Here is a 19,221-nt window from a genome sequence, read left to right on the forward strand (position 1 = left end):
GCATGTTACTGAAATCATTGGAGCATTAAAGTACAAAATATGAGGATCAGGACAGATAAATACACATAAATACCTGATTCCATCCCTCACACATTTCATATATTTTTGTGGCTACTGTAATACTAAAGGTTATTCTTCAGAAGCCAAACAAGGATATATGTGCTATTGACTTTTAATGTAGAATAGCCACACACACTCCAATTAGAAAACTGTACATCTTTTGTAACTACTTTGAAAACTGCCATAAATTCTGTCATTTACAGGTGCATTTTATTTGAGGGAACATATACAACTGCATAAGCATGCAGTCACACTGTACTTTATTCTAAGTGGTTAAAAATTTATTATATTTAACAAGGGAGAAATGATCCAATCTCCAATAGTTAACTGACTGCTATATTGACTAGAATACAATCACCAGCATAGAAGCTATATTTAGGAAACTAGTGATCCCCAGATCAGACCGAAGGGATTTTTAATTTTCTGTTAAAAAAAAGGGTCTTTGTGAAGAAAAGCACTGCACTAAGTTTAAAAATCCCTAATGGAAACCTTCCTTGAATATCTTCTGTTTTTCTGTCTTTTCACAATACCACTTAAAAACAAGAACCAAAAGAAAGAAGTGAAGTGGGACAGAGCCTTAGGCTGGTCAGGTGTGTTGAGAATGGCTCTGTGGAAAGAACCAGCAGTACCAGTTGTACCAGAGACCCTATGATTCTCTGATTACCCTGAGAGCCCAAAGCTGAACCTTCTACTGCTTGCTGCTCTCATGACCAAGAGAGGCCTGCTGAAACCTAGGAGAAAGCAAGCAGTGAGGAGTGGGGAGTGTTTGAAGCCTGGACAGCAGGGAGGTTATGGAGGAGTGTATTCCTTCTCTTATTTAGGAAGGAAAAGGCAGAAGTGTGTGCACCCATCTGTAGTGCTGCAAAAAGCAAAAAGGTAAAGATTATCAGAGCTTTCTAATTTGTCTTCCCACATTCTTCTCTAAGGCTAGTGGAATGAGTGATACATGTCCTGCGAGTTGCAGCAGGCTTCATCAAAGTATGTGCAGAATGGTGCCACCACTCAGTGACCTCTGCAGCGCAGAGGGGAGAATAGAACAGAGCAGAACATTAAAACACAGCACCTGCAGTAAAAATGCGTATCAGAATACTTGAAATATTGGTATTACCTGAACTAAGCAAACTTACCTCCAAGCCCCCTGTGCTTCTGCCATTATGGTACATTAGAAGAAATCCCTTCCAAAGATTAATCAGCTTAGCTAACCATACACCGTTTAAAACTGCACAGAGCAGAGTATTAGCCATTCATAGAGGATACAAATAACTAAATGTGTCCTTTCTGCCTGGCAAGCACCCTATAGTTCAAGGTGGATCTGAAAACTGACAACAGATCTGGGCCAACATGATCTCAATTGTTATTTTCAATAATAAAGTACAGCTAGCACCTCAGCATGCAACCCTCACTTAGTGGAAGCAGACAGGGACAAAATGCAATGTTTTGAAAGAGCTTTTATGGAAATCATGCACTGCTTGTGACATGTGTTTGGTCTCTGGAGCTGCAGCCTTGTTTAGCCCTCTACTTTTAAATGCCATCTTCCAAACTCAAAGGGTAAGAAGTATAAACTGTGTCTATAAAACAACATCACAACTTTATTCTCAATAGCTAAGTATTGAAATGCAAGCATACATTATAAATAGAAAAACAGCTGGCTTGGAGCACATTGCAAGCCACTAACACAGTTGAGGGATTTGAATGACATCATAACCCGTGAGAGCCTGTTGCTGGCCAGCTGGTGTTATTTATAATATACTCATAATTGAGGAAAAATAAAAAGGCAGAAGTTAGGTATTGCAGAACTAATAAAGTTGAATTCTCTCTTTCCCAGTGTCATTTAAATTGTTATCAAGAGAAATTCAAAGATTACTACTAAAAAAGGGAGGCGGGGGGGTGGGGTTATCATTTTATAATTACAACAGCAGATATAAGATAAATGTCATGGAAGCCCCCCAAACTGGGCTACTTATGTTACTATATTCATAGTAGAGTAAGTTCTAGGAAATTACATTATTTCTCCTGTGTGGTTGTTGAAACATCACAAAGCTATTTTGCCCTATTTACAAGTAGTTCTCAACAATTCTGTTATTTTTAGCAAATTACAAACTGCTGTTTTAGGGTTAATCACAGAGAGAGTTGGAGGTTTTAATTGGTAGTCAGCATATAGGCATGCCAAGTTTAATAACATAAAGACACATTAAGGGAAAAGTAGATAACTGCTTGCCTGCCTTTTGTCACTATATAAATAAAATACCTATGCTGCTATGCATAAATAAAAAGTGCCTGCATATATATATATACAAAGGTATGCATATATACAAACATTGCCCATACATATTTAAGTTTTCATATATTTGAAATGCAGACACACATAAATACAAACGCACACACAGCTACCTGAAAGTTAACCAGAATACATTTTCTTATTTTTCATGGCAGCACAAGCTCTTTTTGTCTGCTAACCCCTCAGTCACTAATTCACATTCTTTTAAAGGGAAAAAAATATGCTTCTGTGCTCTAGTTTTAAAATGCAAAGGTATGATGTTATTTGTCACCATGCCCAAAAAAGTCCTTACTCGGTAACTTTGCCAGAAGAGGGAGAGAGAGAGAGGCAAATGCTCCCCCAGCTGTTTCCTGTCTACAGTGTCTGTGTAATGTAGATAAATGTGAGGATTTTCTCTAAATCCCTCTTCTGTTTGCTAAATCTCACTGTCACTGCTAAAATCAGAGCAGATAGAGCCTGCGCAATGGAATAAAGTCCTCAATATTGAAATGTGACATTGCTCTCAACATCTCACATCTCTCTGGATTTCTTTTTTCTCATCATTACTGCTAACAAATTCATTTCCAGACTTTGCACTTTCAAGAAGCAATGGAAAAAATCAACAGTCTTTCAACACAATTAGTTAAGTGCTGCTTGTGTGATTTCTTGAAGGTAAATCTTTATTACTATTTCAAATAATTTTTTAGTTTTATTTTGCTGTGTATTGTCTGCTGCTGGCTTGAAGAGTATTGTGCACTTTTCAATAACATTATTTTAGAACTGAGAATTATTTATAAATTGCTGAACATGCAATTTTATGTGATCTGGAAAATGGCTGTATGTAATAGTTGCAATTACATAGATAACTGTAAGGGTAAACTATTGCAAATACATGTCTTAAATTTCACTTCTATTCAGAGAACTTTGTAATATTTCAGTTATGTCATTATTAAAAGGTCCACTTACATCATTGTCTATATTGTTAATGAATGCTTCTGAAAACAAGAACTTTTAGTTATTTTCTGCAGGTGCAGGGTTTTATAGGAAAAAAGGTACTATTCACATGTTAAGTTTCTGCAGTTTTATTATACACAATTATAGAGAAAATGTTCATGCTTTCACAAGGAAACTTTTAAGGGATGTTGTCACTGCAGCAATTTTCTGGCAGCATCGTGGCATTTACTTGGTTTTTGCTTTCATAAATTAAAAGTAAATGAGAAGTTCAGTTTGTTTTCTACATTAGAAACCAGCTGCGACTCTTGCTGACCTTGCATATTTGTACAGCTTAAGCAATTGTACATAAAGAAAATGGAAATTCCTTTACATGTTCATCTCCAAGTTTTCCCTTCTAGGGAGGGCTTTCTCAGGAAAGTTTGCATGTGAAGTTTGATGTAATGACCCTATAATTTCTGCACAATAATACAAACTGTCTTAAGGTAAATTTGACTTCAGTAGGTGCATTGACCTCTGTTTCTGTCAATTGGCTCTAGTCCAACTTTCCATTATCTGCAAATTTATATCCTTCAAGAACTTTTTTTCCCCTTAGTATTTTGCAAGGATATTTATGGAGTTGAAAGAATTATCTTATTTTAATTGCTTAGGGCCTAATATTTTTTTAAGTTGATCTTGCACTTAAAACACACTTATCTCATTCCTTAATGACCTAATTACAGATCTGTAATTGCAAGGGATGAAATCATTGCCTTAATGTATAAATGGGCATCCTTTCCAATATGCTTGAAAGAAGAAGGGTTGGGGTTTTTTTTTAAGTATTGAGCAAGGCACTAAGAGACATAAAAGTAATGTGCTAGTTCCTCAGCTGTGCATCCTGCCAAGCTTCCTTGGAATCAATGGAACATATTGATTTAGGTTAGCATGTAGCCCAGATTCTTTGCTCAAAGTTAACAGTATTTAAGCCTTGATCCACTCTAGAGTATATATGCTTTATTTATATAACAATTACTGGTGAATTCTGATATTCATAATAATTGCACATTTCTACTATGGCTTGATAATCAGGCCCAGCCCCTCTGGAATAAAATGTAATTTTGAATATATAACTCATGATTTCTTGCTGTAGCATATAGTCTCCAAAAAATGTTGCCTCCTGCACGATACTTATAATTCTTGCAGATGTTCTTACATGTTACTGAAATGACCAAGCATGTGAAGAATTCTTATGCACAACTTATGTCAAGTGATAATTTGTTAAATGAAGGGGACTTACATAGAAGAATTAAGAAGTGACTGAGATATAGAGTGTTCATATATGACATTCCTTGGTAGTGCTACTCTTCTGGACTACTAAAAGAGGAATGCAGCAAAAGCTGGCTATTGTACTGAAAAAAAGAGGAAATTCCAGCTGTGAAAATATGGTCAGTCATTCTATGCAAGTAAAAGAAGTGCTTAACCAGGCTCATCTTGAACCTGTATTCAATTTCCTAACGTAATTAGATGCTTCGATAAACCCCACCCACACGCCAATGCGTTTTCTTTTAAGCTCTCAACTTTCTAGTCAGATTGGGGATAATGTAAGTACTCTGCTTGATTGTAGAGAACCTGCAGCAATATTGGATTACAACTTCATATTTTCTTAAGAATATTCCCCTCAGACATAAAGGGGTACTTGAATTTTATCACAGGCATATTGAATCAATTAATGTTGTGTTTAATTAAAATGATGAAGTAAAGTTAAAGTTTTAAACTATGTTTTGGAATTTGCTTTAATGAAACAGTACTTAATTTATCAAGCAATTGATTGAACCTCAGAAACATATGAGCCTGTTTTCTTTTCTGCAAAATTTTTACTTGTTTGAAAGTTCTTGACTGTTGTTAAATTTGGAGATAAAGTTAGAAATTCTCTGTGGTTTATACTGTGCAGCCTTTTTTGGCTTCCACTAAAGGAAAAACAGTAGATAATCTGTTTTGTCGTAGTTCAGTGCTGATATTTATCTGAAAATGCAAGCCAGCTGAGAAGTCTTTAAAAATGAAAAATTGTTAAATGTCTAAAATTTATGTTTATTTCTGGACCAAATGTTATACGAGAACAAATTGTTAAATACATAATGTTCTTGTATTTGTAATGTCTTTCAGCTTTCTGAGGCAGTGTGCTAAACAGCTTTCTGCTTTACCTCCTCAGAACTGGGAACCATCTTAAACTGCAGGTGCATCATATTTATCTTATAAATTCAAAAATATGGCAAAGGAAAAAAGAAATTGTTGTCAAGATATGGAATCATTACAGGAAATAGTGCCTCATGTTATCATCATTCATTTACAATCTGATCTTTCTCCATCTGCCATTGAAGTCATGACCATGCATTTGAGCTTGTTGGGGTTTGCATGGCAAAGTTGGCTAAAGACACTTGTGAATGGGAAAATAATTATTCTTTTTTTTTATGATATATCATGGGATTTAAAATTGTTCATTATTTTCACAGTGGAAATAAGAGACTCATCCAGCAAGGCACTAAGATCTCTTGCCAAATAAATAAGAATTCTTAAAAATTATTGACTAAAAAAGGCTCAATATCCCACTGGATCAGATCCCAATTGATCAGAAAACAGATAACTTCATCTTTTTTTCAAAAGTTCAGAGAAGAAATATTAAAGATTAAATGGTCCCTGAACCCCTGAAAGAAACTTTAGGGAAGATGAATCATTTCATTTTCAATTACTTTGCACTAGACTGCTAACACAAAGCAGTTTTAAGCCAAGTTTAACTGTATGTGGAAGACAGATTTGTAACTTCTTACCTGACTGCAATGATAATGTTAACCTTGAAAGAGAATGAAATTAAATGCAGATTTACACAGATTTCAAAACTATAATTTTTGGCAAGTGATCTAAACAAGTTCAAAATATGCATTAAGCACATTACTCAGTGCTACTGTCCTGCTACTATACATAAATAGCTTTTCTTAATATTAAAAGAAAAAGCTATCTTCTTTGCATGTTGGGTAAGAAATTGGGTGGACATAAAGGGATACAAAAATTAGTGACTAAATGGATTGGTGCAATTTTACACCCATTGAGAACTGGCCTTTCTTCAGTCATAGGTACGGGAAGATAGTTTGTAACCAAATGTAAATGAGAAAAGAATTATCACCTCTGTATGAACCTCATGGCCACATCTGCCTATAAGGGGATAATGAAGGTCAATGAAACATAGCTGCTTACAACAAGTAAAAATAGAAATCTTTAATGGTTTAAAACTCGTGCTCCTGTTAGTTTTTCAAATGTTTGCCTAATAGTAACAGGGAACTGTAAGAGTCACTGAATGTGGTCTTCTGCTACAGAAGATCCCACATCAACTCCTGTAACTTTGGCAAGTTGAACCTTGCAAACATTTTTGGCTTGTCGTGGTGTTTTCCTTTCTAAGGTGGCTGGAGAACTGTGGTGTACTAATAATGAACTATTTTTCTATTGGGCCAAATTTCCTTACAGCAAGTTTAGGGCCATTAATTCTCGTGACATGTCGATTGTAGTTTAGACAGCCCCTCTCCATCCTATGCCACCCCCATTTCCCACAGTACATTGGCAGGCACCTGTCATATTCCCTCTTAGCTTACCTGGTCTGAGACAAACCAATTCAAGGTTTTTTCTTTATTTATATTATTCCAGGCTTCCCTTTGTCTGTCTATTCCACCCTTCCATCTTTTGCTTTCCAAAAGCAAATATAAGTCATAGATATTACAGGGTTCCCTAAGTAGATATGATTGTGAGAATTCACCAGAATAAATAATCAGTTTCCAAAATACATGGACAAGAACATGTAGGCAGTTGCAAAAACATGGGGAGACATTTCCTGATACCATGCTTATCGTCCAAGAAATCACAGTACATATTCATTCTCATTCACAAGGGTGCAGGAGTCATTTTTTGTAAGACTCTTTGGGGAATTTCTGACACTGCTTCTGCTTCCTTGGCAGGTGAAGATGCACACTGTGTCCTACATCCATTTCTTCTACCTTGGCCTGTGTTTGCTTACCTTAACCAGTTCTGTTGCTGCTGGCCCAGAAACACTCTGTGGTGCTGAGCTGGTTGATGCTCTTCAGTTCGTGTGTGGAGACAGAGGCTTTTACTTCAGTAAGTCCTCCCTTTCTTTCATTTAACTACTAAACACTTTCATGTAATCCACTGGATCTGCAACTGCTGTAAATGAGCTTAGCTATGATCATCCAGGCTGCCAACTAGGACTGGTATCCTATACCTGGAAGATGCTCAAGACTTCAGTTACCAAAAGCCTCAGTGAAGAATAATATTGTGCCTGTGTTAAACCTCTCTGACTTTCTGATCAATTTTTATTTTCAGATTTGTTATTGTTTTTAACCACTTTCCAGCAGTCACTATTTCACCTGCTGTGTTCCTGCTTTCCACTGATCTGTTACTGAAATTAAATGAATGAGAGCAAATACCAAACCTAAGACACTCATGAGGCAGAACTACATGTACCTGTTATGTCAGACTACTAGTAAACACTTTAAGTACACACTTTTTCATATTAAAAACACAATAATCTTCAACATCTGGTTTAAAAAAAAAATGAAGAGCTGGAAGGCAGCAAGCAGAAAGTTACTGCATCCAAGTATCCACATGCTTCATCATTTAAATACAGGTGGAGGAAAATTCATGCATGGTGAGATAATAAAGACTAACACCAGTACAGGCAACAGATAAAATTAACTCTGCAATAGTGAGGAACAAGAAATACTCAACTTTTATATAACAGAAGTCTATTTCTGATTTTCAGCTATTTGCCACTTAAACAAAGTTAATGAAAATTTTAGTTAGGAATATATTCATTCTGAATGCATTCATTAATACATTTTTTCAAAACATGACAGAATTTGTGCTCCTATAGCCTCTGAAGCTAGCATTTACTTTTAATAACAATATGTGCTTCTCTGATATCCTTGATATTCCTTCATGACTGAAGCTTCTTGTCTGCTATGCTACCATTTTTGGTTTTCTGATCATACCCACCCTATTCCTATTTATTTCTCTTAATGGAGTCACTGCTTTCAATATTTTCTCCTTGCAATGAAAACAAATTCAGATTCTTGTACTTCTAAATTACAGAAAAGTCTAATCTCTTCAACATATAAATTGTAGAGATTTTCACTATCTTCTTGGCACATTTTATTAAAGTTCATTTTTTAAACCTTAGTTTTACGTATGCAAAATAATCCACTATTCACAAAAGAACCCTTCTTTTCTGTATTTAACACCTCAACTCCTGTGAATAAGCACCTACTCCAGGGTGCTGTTTAGCTTAGTATTCTGGTGCTAAACACAGTATTAAAAGTACTGGACTCTCTCATACAGGAATTACCATTTTCCTACGAACTCATCAGGTGTTCATTTATACACCAAAATCTATCACATTTATTAGCAGCAGAGTTAAGGATTATTTGAGTGTCCTACAAATGTTTTATTGCTGGAGTGCGTGTAAAGACTGTCATCTGCCCCTCCTGTTTCTACACCAGAAAACAATGAGACAGTACATACAGAACAGCAGAACAATTGTTCTTTTACTGTGTAAGTATCTCAGGTGTTTCTCTACCAGCAAAATGTTTGCTGCTGGTTCAGAGACCTCTCATGCTTGCTTTCCACAAGAGTAGCTGTTACTGCCCAGCAATCAGACCTACTGTTAGGTGTACTTTGTGATCCTCAAGGTAAGAGGTCATGTGAAATGCTAATCATTAGCAATAACTCTCTTTGCTTTCAATCTCAGTTATTCTAAGGTTTCACAATCTGTTTCAAACCTCTACCCTAAGCTAGGTCATCCTTAATTTCAAATACCATGATGGGTTTCCAATGTTTCAAAGGAGATCATTACCTTTGCAACCTTGACCTTTATCTGCTGTTAGTTTATACTTTCTCTCTAGTCTTTGTTGTTTTCTGACATTCTGAGTTTTCACTAAAAATAATGTAACACCACCACAAATGTCGACCTTGTTTTCTATGGAAAACTATGGAAGGTTTTACTTATGAATGACCACCTCATTTTAGGAGTCTTGCACAGTTGCAATCAATAGCCTGCAGTTGCATCATTCCACAGGATTGTTATGAAGCTGACATGTATGTAGGCCCTTGGATGCCAAGTAATGTATGTGCTCTACCTGGCTACTTATAAATAAGAGAAAGAAACTTAATCTGTTTTAACCCTCTCCCTCTTATTTGTTAGAGCTCAGTCTAAAATACAGAATTAGAGACAAGTAAGCCCAGTAACACTGGTAAAACAAATTGAGATCCTCATATCAAATGTACTACAGAATGCAGCATACTATTAGAAGTAAAAAATGTTGCTTGATTTCTTTGGACTTTTAAGAATGCCACATCATTTGCAGAGGTAAAAACCCAATGAAATTTTTCTTTTGTTGTAAAGAGTATATCAATAAAAGTAGTATTTTAAGCCTTCTTTTCTCATACTCTGGTTCCTTTGAATAAAGTATAATCAATGGTAGTATTTGCCTTTAACTTGCACAGGAAATAGCTGTGAGGAAATTTTTTTTTCTTCCATCGTTCTGTATTTCACTAGAGACTCCAAATATAAAGAATACCTTTTGGCTGAGGTGGAATTCCTGGTTCAGAGTCAAGGTCAAAGGTTCTGACTATTCCTTGGGAGTTGTGGGTGGAAGTGAAGATAGAAATAATTGTATTACTTTCTGTTGAAACTCTGTACTTCCCAGCCACAAGGATATATCTATGGCTAGGACTGGAAGACAAAAATTTCCTTTATATAGTCTACTCTGCCCAACTTTCTAGCTATAAAAGGAAACTCCTTACAGCTTCTGAGGAGATGCCCCAGCTGCTTACCACACACAAGGAGAAGTACTGACTTCAAGAGAAAGTAAAATGTGATTTCTACCACTCTCTTTTGTCTTGAGATAGACTGACAAGGAGCATTTTTCAAAGTTTTTTAGGGGAAAACACAGCACAAATCCCCAAATTGAGTATCTAGTTTTTCCCTTGGTCACTCCAACCAGCACTGGCTACTCCTCAGACAGCTTTTTGTCTCCGATGATTTACCAGAGAAAAGCAGATTGTTGCCACCTTTTATCTAGGGACATCTCTCTAGGAGAACTTCTGCCCCTCAGGTTGATGTGTGCTAGGAGAAGGTGACAGAGAACCTGGCCACAGCTACAAAAGTGGCTTCACTTAAACACAGCTTTTCTCAGTGTTTCTCCTATCTCAAAACCTCTGGATCCAGCAGTCATGAAGCCAAATGGGATGGCTTTGACATTTACCTAAATTTTAATGGGCAGAAAGGTCTACCATGCTTATTACAAAACAACGCTCAGAGGAGAGAATGTTGGAAAAACTTAAAGGAGAAATTACAGCAAACTTACAAATTTGAAAGCCTAAGAGGGGAGAAATTTTTCTTGTACTGGTCTAGTATTATCACAGGAATTTACTTTGTAGATTACGCAAATAAAAAAAAATTCTTCATAAATGTTGAATTTGCTGAACAATCATTCATTCTTGTTCATGCTGTTTTCTCAGGGCTATTACTACCATGAGATCTAGTAGTTTGTTCTAAGGAGAAAATGCTTTATTCTTTTTTATCTAGTTTCTTCTCCTTTGAAAATATACTTTTTCCTTTTACAATAAATACATAGCAGTATTGCTAACAATACGCAAGTGCCAATAAAGAAACAGATTGCTTAATTCCTTAGACATTTTCAGTCTTCTAATTTCTAAAGCCCAAGTTAGATGGCAATACTTATTTGAAACCATGACAATCAGCTTCATTAATTTAAACTCCAGCTTTTTTTTTCTGCTAAAAACACTGCTTTAGTCTTATGGTGAATCTTCTAAACCATCACTTGCATAAAAAAGAAAAGAGATGAATTTGGGTACCTGAGACACTGGAGTTCCTCTGATATTCTTCAGAGAACGGAGAATGTCCTAGCACATGCTTCCACATGTGTAAAGCAGTGAATCCTTTAAAAGATGGGCTTTTCTGGCATCCATCTTAATTTTCCCTGTGTCAACTGCATTAAGGAGAATTACTGCAGATTTTTACTACTTTTTTTTTTTTTTTGTCCACTAAGACAATCAAAATTGTGTGCTGTCCTTAGGAAAATCCCCAGCTGTGCACAATGTAAGACTATTCGTTTATAATCATCAGAAAATCAGGATAAGCCTGTGAACATAATTTTGGGTGATGAGAGCTGTCATGAGATCCCATTGCTTTGTGGAACTAAGGTATATGTGGAGGAATTGCTGCCTTAGAAAAGAGGAAACAAGTAGCAGAGCAATAGGCAATTATGTTTTGCTTCTCCCATTTCCCTCTAGTTAAGAGCTTCTTGTTTACTTCAGGAAGTCTGCTTTTAAGATGTTATTAAAGTTTCTAGGCCTGTCAAACCTATCAGCATAATTACAAGAGATGGCATGGCACTCAGTTCTTTAAGTACTCCATACCTGTAGGAGCTATGAGTCATTAGCTCCTCTCTGCATCCCTGATTGAAAGGAATGTTAATGTTAGAAGCCCAGCAGAGGCATGCTGAAAAGCTGCCACGGACACACACAGACTCTGGTGTCACTGACAGTCTTACAAATCTTTGCAAACATATGCTGGTCATCTTGGCTGTGTTCACACAGCAAGATCTGAGAGTGTTTTTAAGTTCCTTGGTCTGGCTACATGCCCCATTCATGTCCAAATATTGTATCTATGGAAGATTTGAGTGCATTCCTCTATATATCCCTAGGTTCCTTACCTCTTACCCTGGAAAGGAGATCAGGTGTGCTTTAGTCAGGTCTGCAGGGTCAGTGTTCAGGGAACCAGAACTGTAGGCACAGTTACTGATGTATCTGTATAAGAAAGAAAGAAAGCAGTTCTGGCTTCTGGAATGATACCACTGTAAAGTCAAACAGCTGACACAAGTTTGGTGTGTGCTTTGCTGCCCCTGGTAGTAAACATTGAGGAAGATCTCTGAAAATAAGCCAGTCTTTGAAAGAATTTTCTCATTTTTTACCACATTAAGAAAGGGTAAGGAGTTCTTAATAAAGGTTAACCTTAGTTTAGTGAGGTTGATCTCCTTACATTACCTCCTTAATAACAGAGAGAGATTCTGTCTTCTTTCTCCATGGATTGCAGAGTAAGTCTAGGAGGAGTTAGCCTCTGATAGACACTAAATTTAGTCCCTTGCAAACAGGTCTCTACAGCTAGTTTCTCAGGTCACCAAGGATTTTATAATTTTTCAACCTTTTCCTTAAGAGGGACTGCAGTAATGATGATAATTTTAATGAAGTGACTGGAAACAAATCATTGATCAAAATTTCAACAAGAAACATCTCTGAAAAAAGTGCTTACTATCAAAACCAAATAAGTACATTTTCTCCAGAAGTTCAATTTATATATGTCCTTTTTAGCTGGTAGATATTAGAGATGTTAATACTTTTTATGATGTTTACCTTTTTTTATGCACTAGACCAAGCTTCAAATTTGGTCTCAAATAACAGAAAGCTGTTACTTGACATTTGATTCCCTAACTGCTAGATGTGTATTTAATACACTGTTTAGTCTCATGTTGGATAAAGTCACTCAAAGAAGCGCTTGGCAAGATCAACATTAATTCTTGGCATAGCTGCCCCTCTTACTTTTCCACTGAATCTTAAATACTGAGAAAAACCCTTCCCTGACTTCAGCTCTGGCACATGCTCTGTGCAATCAGCCAAAACCTTTGCATATGGACCTCCTTGTTTGCTCTGGTATCAATAAAGCATTTGTGATTCTTGATCAGCAGCAGCAGGAGTCACAAAGCAAATCATTCCATCCGGCAGAGCCACAAGCCCCATTAACGAAAACCTTTTGCATTTACTACCTGGGCATGGAGGGCATTCCATGCACAGTGCTCATTCCAAAGGCAGAAATTCACAGAGCCATTTCTCTAGCCCTTATTCAGCACTTTAGCTCTTAGGCACCTTTCAAACCCTTTCACATCACTGAAAATCAAATAGAGACTTGAAGCCACCTCGGTGCTTTGCTAACAAAGGATGGATCTGGCCTTGCTTATTAAACCATATCCAAGCTTAATTGTTCAAAAATATGACAACAAATGAAAGAGATACCCAACAGTTAAGTAATTTCTCAGTCTAGAAATCAAGACAAATACCACAAATGTATACTTAGTGAAGAAATTATGCTAAATTTATCTCTAGTAATAACCACAGGAACTTCAATGTCAAGAGGAAGGAAAAGCCATTAATGCATACTTTCTATGTGGTGCATTTAGTGCAAAACCATTATGAAAGACAAAGCCCAAATGCTGGGTCTAACTTTTAAGTAATGACAGCCATATTTCATGTCTGCATCATTAAATGAGGTTCTGCGAAAAAAAATTCTAACACATCAATAGTCTTTGGATGGGCATACCATATAATGACCAGTGGGTGAGTCCAGCTTGTGGAAAGTTACTTAAATTCCTACAAAAATCCAGCCTAGTCTGAGATACTTTCTGTGTTTTCTGATTGAATCCCATTTGCAGAGAAATTTTATGTTTTCAATGTCCTTGCTCTCACTAGGCAGAGCAGAATGCATTTGCTTATCTCATGTTAAATCCTTTAACAGTGAAAACTTGAATAGCTTCCTTTTACCAAAGAAACTTTCTAGGGCTCATGTGTCTCTTGCCTTTTTTTTCCTTGAGTCTACAGCATATTTAAATATTTCCCATCTTATTCTGAAATTCAGCTGTGATCCCAGTCTTCCCATTTATGTAACATATCCCTTCTAGAGTAAGAGGATGCTTCCAGACAGCAGGCCCTTCTGCTTCCTTATGTGCCCATAAAAGTGTGGAAGTAGGGAAAAAGTGTCCTGTTAAAACGCTTCCTTTTGGAAATTATGACTCACCTAAACCTGAAATTGTATGAAATTTTTTATACAGAACTATTTGTTTATATTGTTTGTGTCTTTGTGTATTGGGCAGAAATTTACACACGGCTGAGTACGCAGAAAAAAGAAGGGGTTGGCTCAGACCATTCTGATTCAATCCAGCTCAGTGAACTGCTTTCTTTCTGAAAATAAATATTCTAGGAACACCATTTCTATCTCCAAAATGTAAACACTTGATACCCCCAAATCCTATAAACAGCAGGTTCTAAGAAAACAAATCCTACTGAAAATTGGTTTGACTTCAAAAGAAGGTTCATTAACAGCCATATCCTTCTAAGGCAATGGATAAAATCATAAATTACACACACAAACTCTGCATTATAAAAAAAAATTAAAATGTAGGGTTTATGCAAAGGTATAAAATGTCTAAATGTGGAGAATATTGTAGGGAAGATGTCATTCTGCTTGTGGATCTCAAAAAGATGAGTACATTCCTAATTATGTTTGAAGGCTCTTCCAGACCACATATAATAAATCCAATTTACAAGAAGGATTTTTTTTTCATATTTCCATTAACTATACTGAAGGTTTCTTTTAACTCAGCCCCATGAAAACGACTGGATATGAGCTTCTACTCTTATAATGAAAGCTTTACAGCTTTTTTTTGTAAGTCTTCATTGATTACTTCAGATTGCATGAAAGCTAATAAGGATATTTATTTTAGGTTAACATAGCAAAAAAAGTGAATATGCTTCTTACCTTGAAACTTCTGTGGATAAATAATAATATTGTTGCAATAATTTGTTTCTACATCCCCCAAATTCCTGAATTACTAGTCAACAGGTCTTCCATGAAAAAAACTTAGTTTTTCCTACGTATTTGAAGTTTTATGTTTCTTTCCATTAAAGTTTCCAGCCTTTTACAGACATATTTAGTTTGGCAGGAAGAATCTGGTGACTCATAGACTGTAGAAATTTGAGAGCAAGCTACTGAAAATGTATCTAATTTCTTCTTGTGTAATTTGGGAGCAAGCTACTGATAGTATGTCTAATTTTCCTAGTTTAATCAAATGTATTATTGGCAAATACATGTCCTGAATAAAAGCCATGTTTATTTCTGAAATATATAGCTAAGATTAAATGCAAAAACACCATATATATTTGCTTTTAGAACACTTCTCGGGTTTTTTTCTAATTGTTTCTGGCATTTCTCTCTAAATCAATGGGCACTGAATGAAAAACAGAGGCACTAGTTGAAACAATTTGCATTACAATCCTACTTATATTTTAGAATTCAGTAATGTAAAAGAGTTCCTTATGTTGTTTTTTGGTGGTGTTTTTGGGTTTTTTTTCATATTTTCAAGAGAGGATAGAGGTGTAGGAAGCATGGGTGCTGTTATTTTACCTTTATTATTTATCTAGAGAAAGATAGATGTATTCAAAAAGATCTCGTCTGTATTTTATGTTATTGACTGTACTGTTCCTTTCATGTCTTTTCAGACAAAATACTTAAATTCAGACCTTCCTAGACATACATAATTTTACTTTGTCCACATACAGAATGAACTTGCTGAATGATTAACACTGAACAGAGTGTGACCTGAAATAAGGAGATTCTGGTTCAGATTCAGTCCATCTATTTTTGGGCACTTAAATGAAGATTGAGTTAGGAGTCTTCTCAAGCTCATCCTGCAGCCAGTGAGAGGACTAAAAAACTTTCAGGGCTCTCATTAAGTTATGAATTTTCCCGAGGACATACTTTTTTTCTCCACTAAATTAAGCAAGGAAGCTGTAGCAATTGTATTCTTATGCTCGTTAAGTTGGTTGGGTAAGGACCCTCCATTGTGAGCCTAAGTTTTGGTGGAATGAATCTGTTTAAAACCACACAATGAACTTCCACGTAGAGGTAAGGATGCACTCATACAGATCCCATTTTAGATCAAAGCAAATCCAAGCTTATTTTAGCTGCTATGGTATAGTGCAGTTAAGCAAAGACCCAGAAAGTGCCTTATGCAGGTAACACCAGTTAGAGCTGCTCCTCTAGCTCTTAAAAACTCCCAGGCTTTAGTCTGACTAAGTGTGAATCCTGTTGGACACAGTAAAAGTGCAAGGGAAAAGCTTATCTATCTTTTCTTTCTTGATAGAATAGATAGAATATACTCTTACATGTTATAGCAAGTAAAACTCCTTCGTGTTTTATTTCTGCAAAACAAGGTCCATTTTTCTATGCATAAGTAGTGAAGCAGTTTTTTACACTGCTGTTCACACAAGATCATTTCTATTCTTATGAGTATTCTTTTCCCAACAGTTTTTAAAGAAATTGAGACAACAAAAGTATTTATAACCTACAGAGGCAGCTAAATATCAGATGTCCATTAAAGAAGGATTTTCTCTGTTAGAGGGCTGTGCCTTCTATCACGGTATCGTCATGGAGAAAGACACAGAATGATGCTCAAGTGAGATACTCAGCAATGAAACATTCTCAGCTAGGTTGGATGGGGCTCTGAGAAACCTGATCTAGTTGAAGATATTCTTGCTAATTGCAGGGGGTTGGATTACATGATCTTTAAAGGTCTCCTCCAACCCAACCTATTCTATCAGTTGGAAGATTTAAAATATAGCTACTGCTGACCTAATGAGCTCACCTCTAAAAGCAATAATATGACTGAACTAAGAAAGAATCCCACTGAGGCTGTAAACCATTCAGTGAGTTGAAACAACACAAAGCACGTCTACCTTCCTCACTCCAGTACCCCTCGTCATCCAAGGCAACATAGAAAAGCAGAGGACCACTTCAAAGACATTGGCATTTCATGATCTTCTCTAAAGTGATCCCTTTGCAGAGAACAATAGTCACAGTAGTTAAAATTTCCAAAACATCTATGGAGACAGGAATTGCTCTTTAGGTTGTTTGGACATTGATAATCCTTTTTCAGTACACGTATTGTTTTGAAGCAGAGTAAAAAAAAAAGCACTAAAATCAAGAAAGAATTATTTATACTTTCTATGAATAAATATGTATAGGACTTAGTTTATTTCAAGGCACTCTCAGTATGTCTATTGTACTATTCCCAGCTGGTTTGGCTTGAGGAAAATGGGTTAGAAATGATGCTGTCACTTCACATTTGCTTCTGCATTTAAAAGACATAAAGGGTGTTCTCATATGAGACACAAAAATTATTTCATATGCTTAAGGAGTTCCACCACTCTTTCAGGAATTACAAACAATAGATTTAATATAGCTATTCCAAGATACAAACATTTTAAAATGTGGAATGGTCAAGAAAATCTGTTAAATTAAAAAAAAAAAAAAAGGAAGACATTTTGCAGAATTTCACCCTTGTCCTTCTTTTTGGAAAAAAAATAGAATTAAATTCTACAATTGCAGCTACAATGGCATTAAGTCAACTCCCCTAATTTTTCTTTCATAGTCATTTCATTTTAGTTTTTGAAAGCAACAGGACTTGATGCAATAAAGTACAACTATTTCCTGTTATCACTAAGATGAAGACTAATAAAATGAACAGAATTCATAAGTGGTGATATTCTTACTGTCTGCTGTCCTTTTCAAATAGAAGTTTATGCTCTGATATGAAACAGATGAAATTCAGATCTGTGAAAAAGGACAACACTTTTTTAATAAATAAGGCTTTCCCTGCCCCCATCAAGAATCAAATAACCTGCAACAGATTCTTAATGCAAAATGATTATATTATGAAACAGGTGGAAATATCTTGTTTTTTTTTATTTTAGGATCCAATGTTTTTAAGGTGTATTTCTACTTTTTCATGTGGCAAAGAGAAAATGTCAAGGAAAATCTGATATGTAGTATAATAAAGAAGGGACAAAGCCAAAGCCAGAGAAGGAGAAAATAGTAATGTTAATAAGCAAGGCTGGGCCTGTCCAGGAGTTTCTTCATAATCAAAAATTATGATTCCATGGATACTCACTCATGGTTATCTGTTAACTTCAAATGGCTTTAGTTCAGTTCATTGACGATAGGAATTAGTCTGGAGAATTCTATTTCATGAGCTCTCTGTGCTACGCTCACTAAAGAAAACATTGATCATCAATTTTCCTAGGTCTTTTGGCCATAAGTGTCATTACACCACAAATATTTTCCCTTGACTGGATTCCCATTGCTTTCCTACTAGTCACCTGTTTTTCCTAAGAACTACCCGCTGAAGTTCTAATATTTTTCTTTCTGTGTATCAATACAGCAAATAAAGGCTCTCTTGAGCAATCAATAGATACCATTTGTTCCTGATTTGAAAAGCGTACACGGACATCAAAACACTCCTCATTTTTAACATTATTCAGACCAATCTGAAAGGTTTGTAGTGTAATTTTAAAGATCATCTACCATTCAGTTCTTCATAGAATCATAGAATGTGCTGAGTTGGAACAAACCCATCAGGATCATGGAATCCAACTCCTGACCCTGCAGAGAACACTCCAAGAGTCACACCATGTGCCTGAGAGCACTGTCCAAACACTTGAACTCTGTCAGGCATGGTGCTGTGACCACTTCTCTTAGGAGCCTGTTCCAGTGCCCAGTCACCCACTGGGTGAAGAACCTTTCTCTAATATCCAACCTAAACCTCCCTTTACTCAACTTCATGTTGTTTCCTCAAGTCCTGTGACTGGTCACCACAGAGAAGGGATCAGTGCCTGCCCTTCCTCTTCCCCTCACAAGGGGAAGGCTCACTGTAGGCTGAAATGAGGTCTCCTGTCAGGCTTCTCTTCCCCAGGCTGAGCAGACCAAGTGCCCTCAGCTGCTCCTCATAGGGCTTCCCCAAGGCCCTTCACCATCCCCATGGCCTCTTCTGAACATCTCTAAGAGCTTAATGTCTGTTTTACATTGTGGCACCCAAAACTGCCCCCAGCACTGGAGGTGGGGCCACCCCAGCCCAGAGCAGAGCAGGACAATCCCCTCCCTTGCCTGGCTGGCCATGCTGTGCCTGATGCCCTCAGGACAGGGCTGGCTCTCCTGGCTGCCAGGGCACTGCTGGCTCATGTTGAACTTGCCACTGACCAGGACCCCCAGCTCCCTTTCTGCTCTCCAG

At 36.6% G+C, this 19,221-nt stretch overlaps 1 protein-coding gene across 1 annotated transcript in view; it reads left to right on the forward strand.

Moving 5' to 3' along the window:
* Window positions 1-2,926: 2,926 nt before the first annotated feature.
* IGF1 (insulin like growth factor 1) overlaps window positions 2,927-19,221 on the forward strand; it is a 48,659-nt gene continuing 32,364 nt past the window's right edge. The window contains exons 1-2 of the mRNA XM_066550134.1: window positions 2,927-2,989; window positions 7,249-7,405. Coding sequence (XP_066406231.1) covers window positions 2,927-2,989; window positions 7,249-7,405 — 220 coding nt within the window. The remainder of the gene's footprint in view (window positions 2,990-7,248; window positions 7,406-19,221) is intronic.

The sequence above is a fragment of the Molothrus aeneus genome, chromosome 5 (assembly GCF_037042795.1).
Source record: "Molothrus aeneus isolate 106 chromosome 5, BPBGC_Maene_1.0, whole genome shotgun sequence".
In the NCBI taxonomy this organism is placed as follows: domain Eukaryota; kingdom Metazoa; phylum Chordata; class Aves; order Passeriformes; family Icteridae; genus Molothrus; species Molothrus aeneus.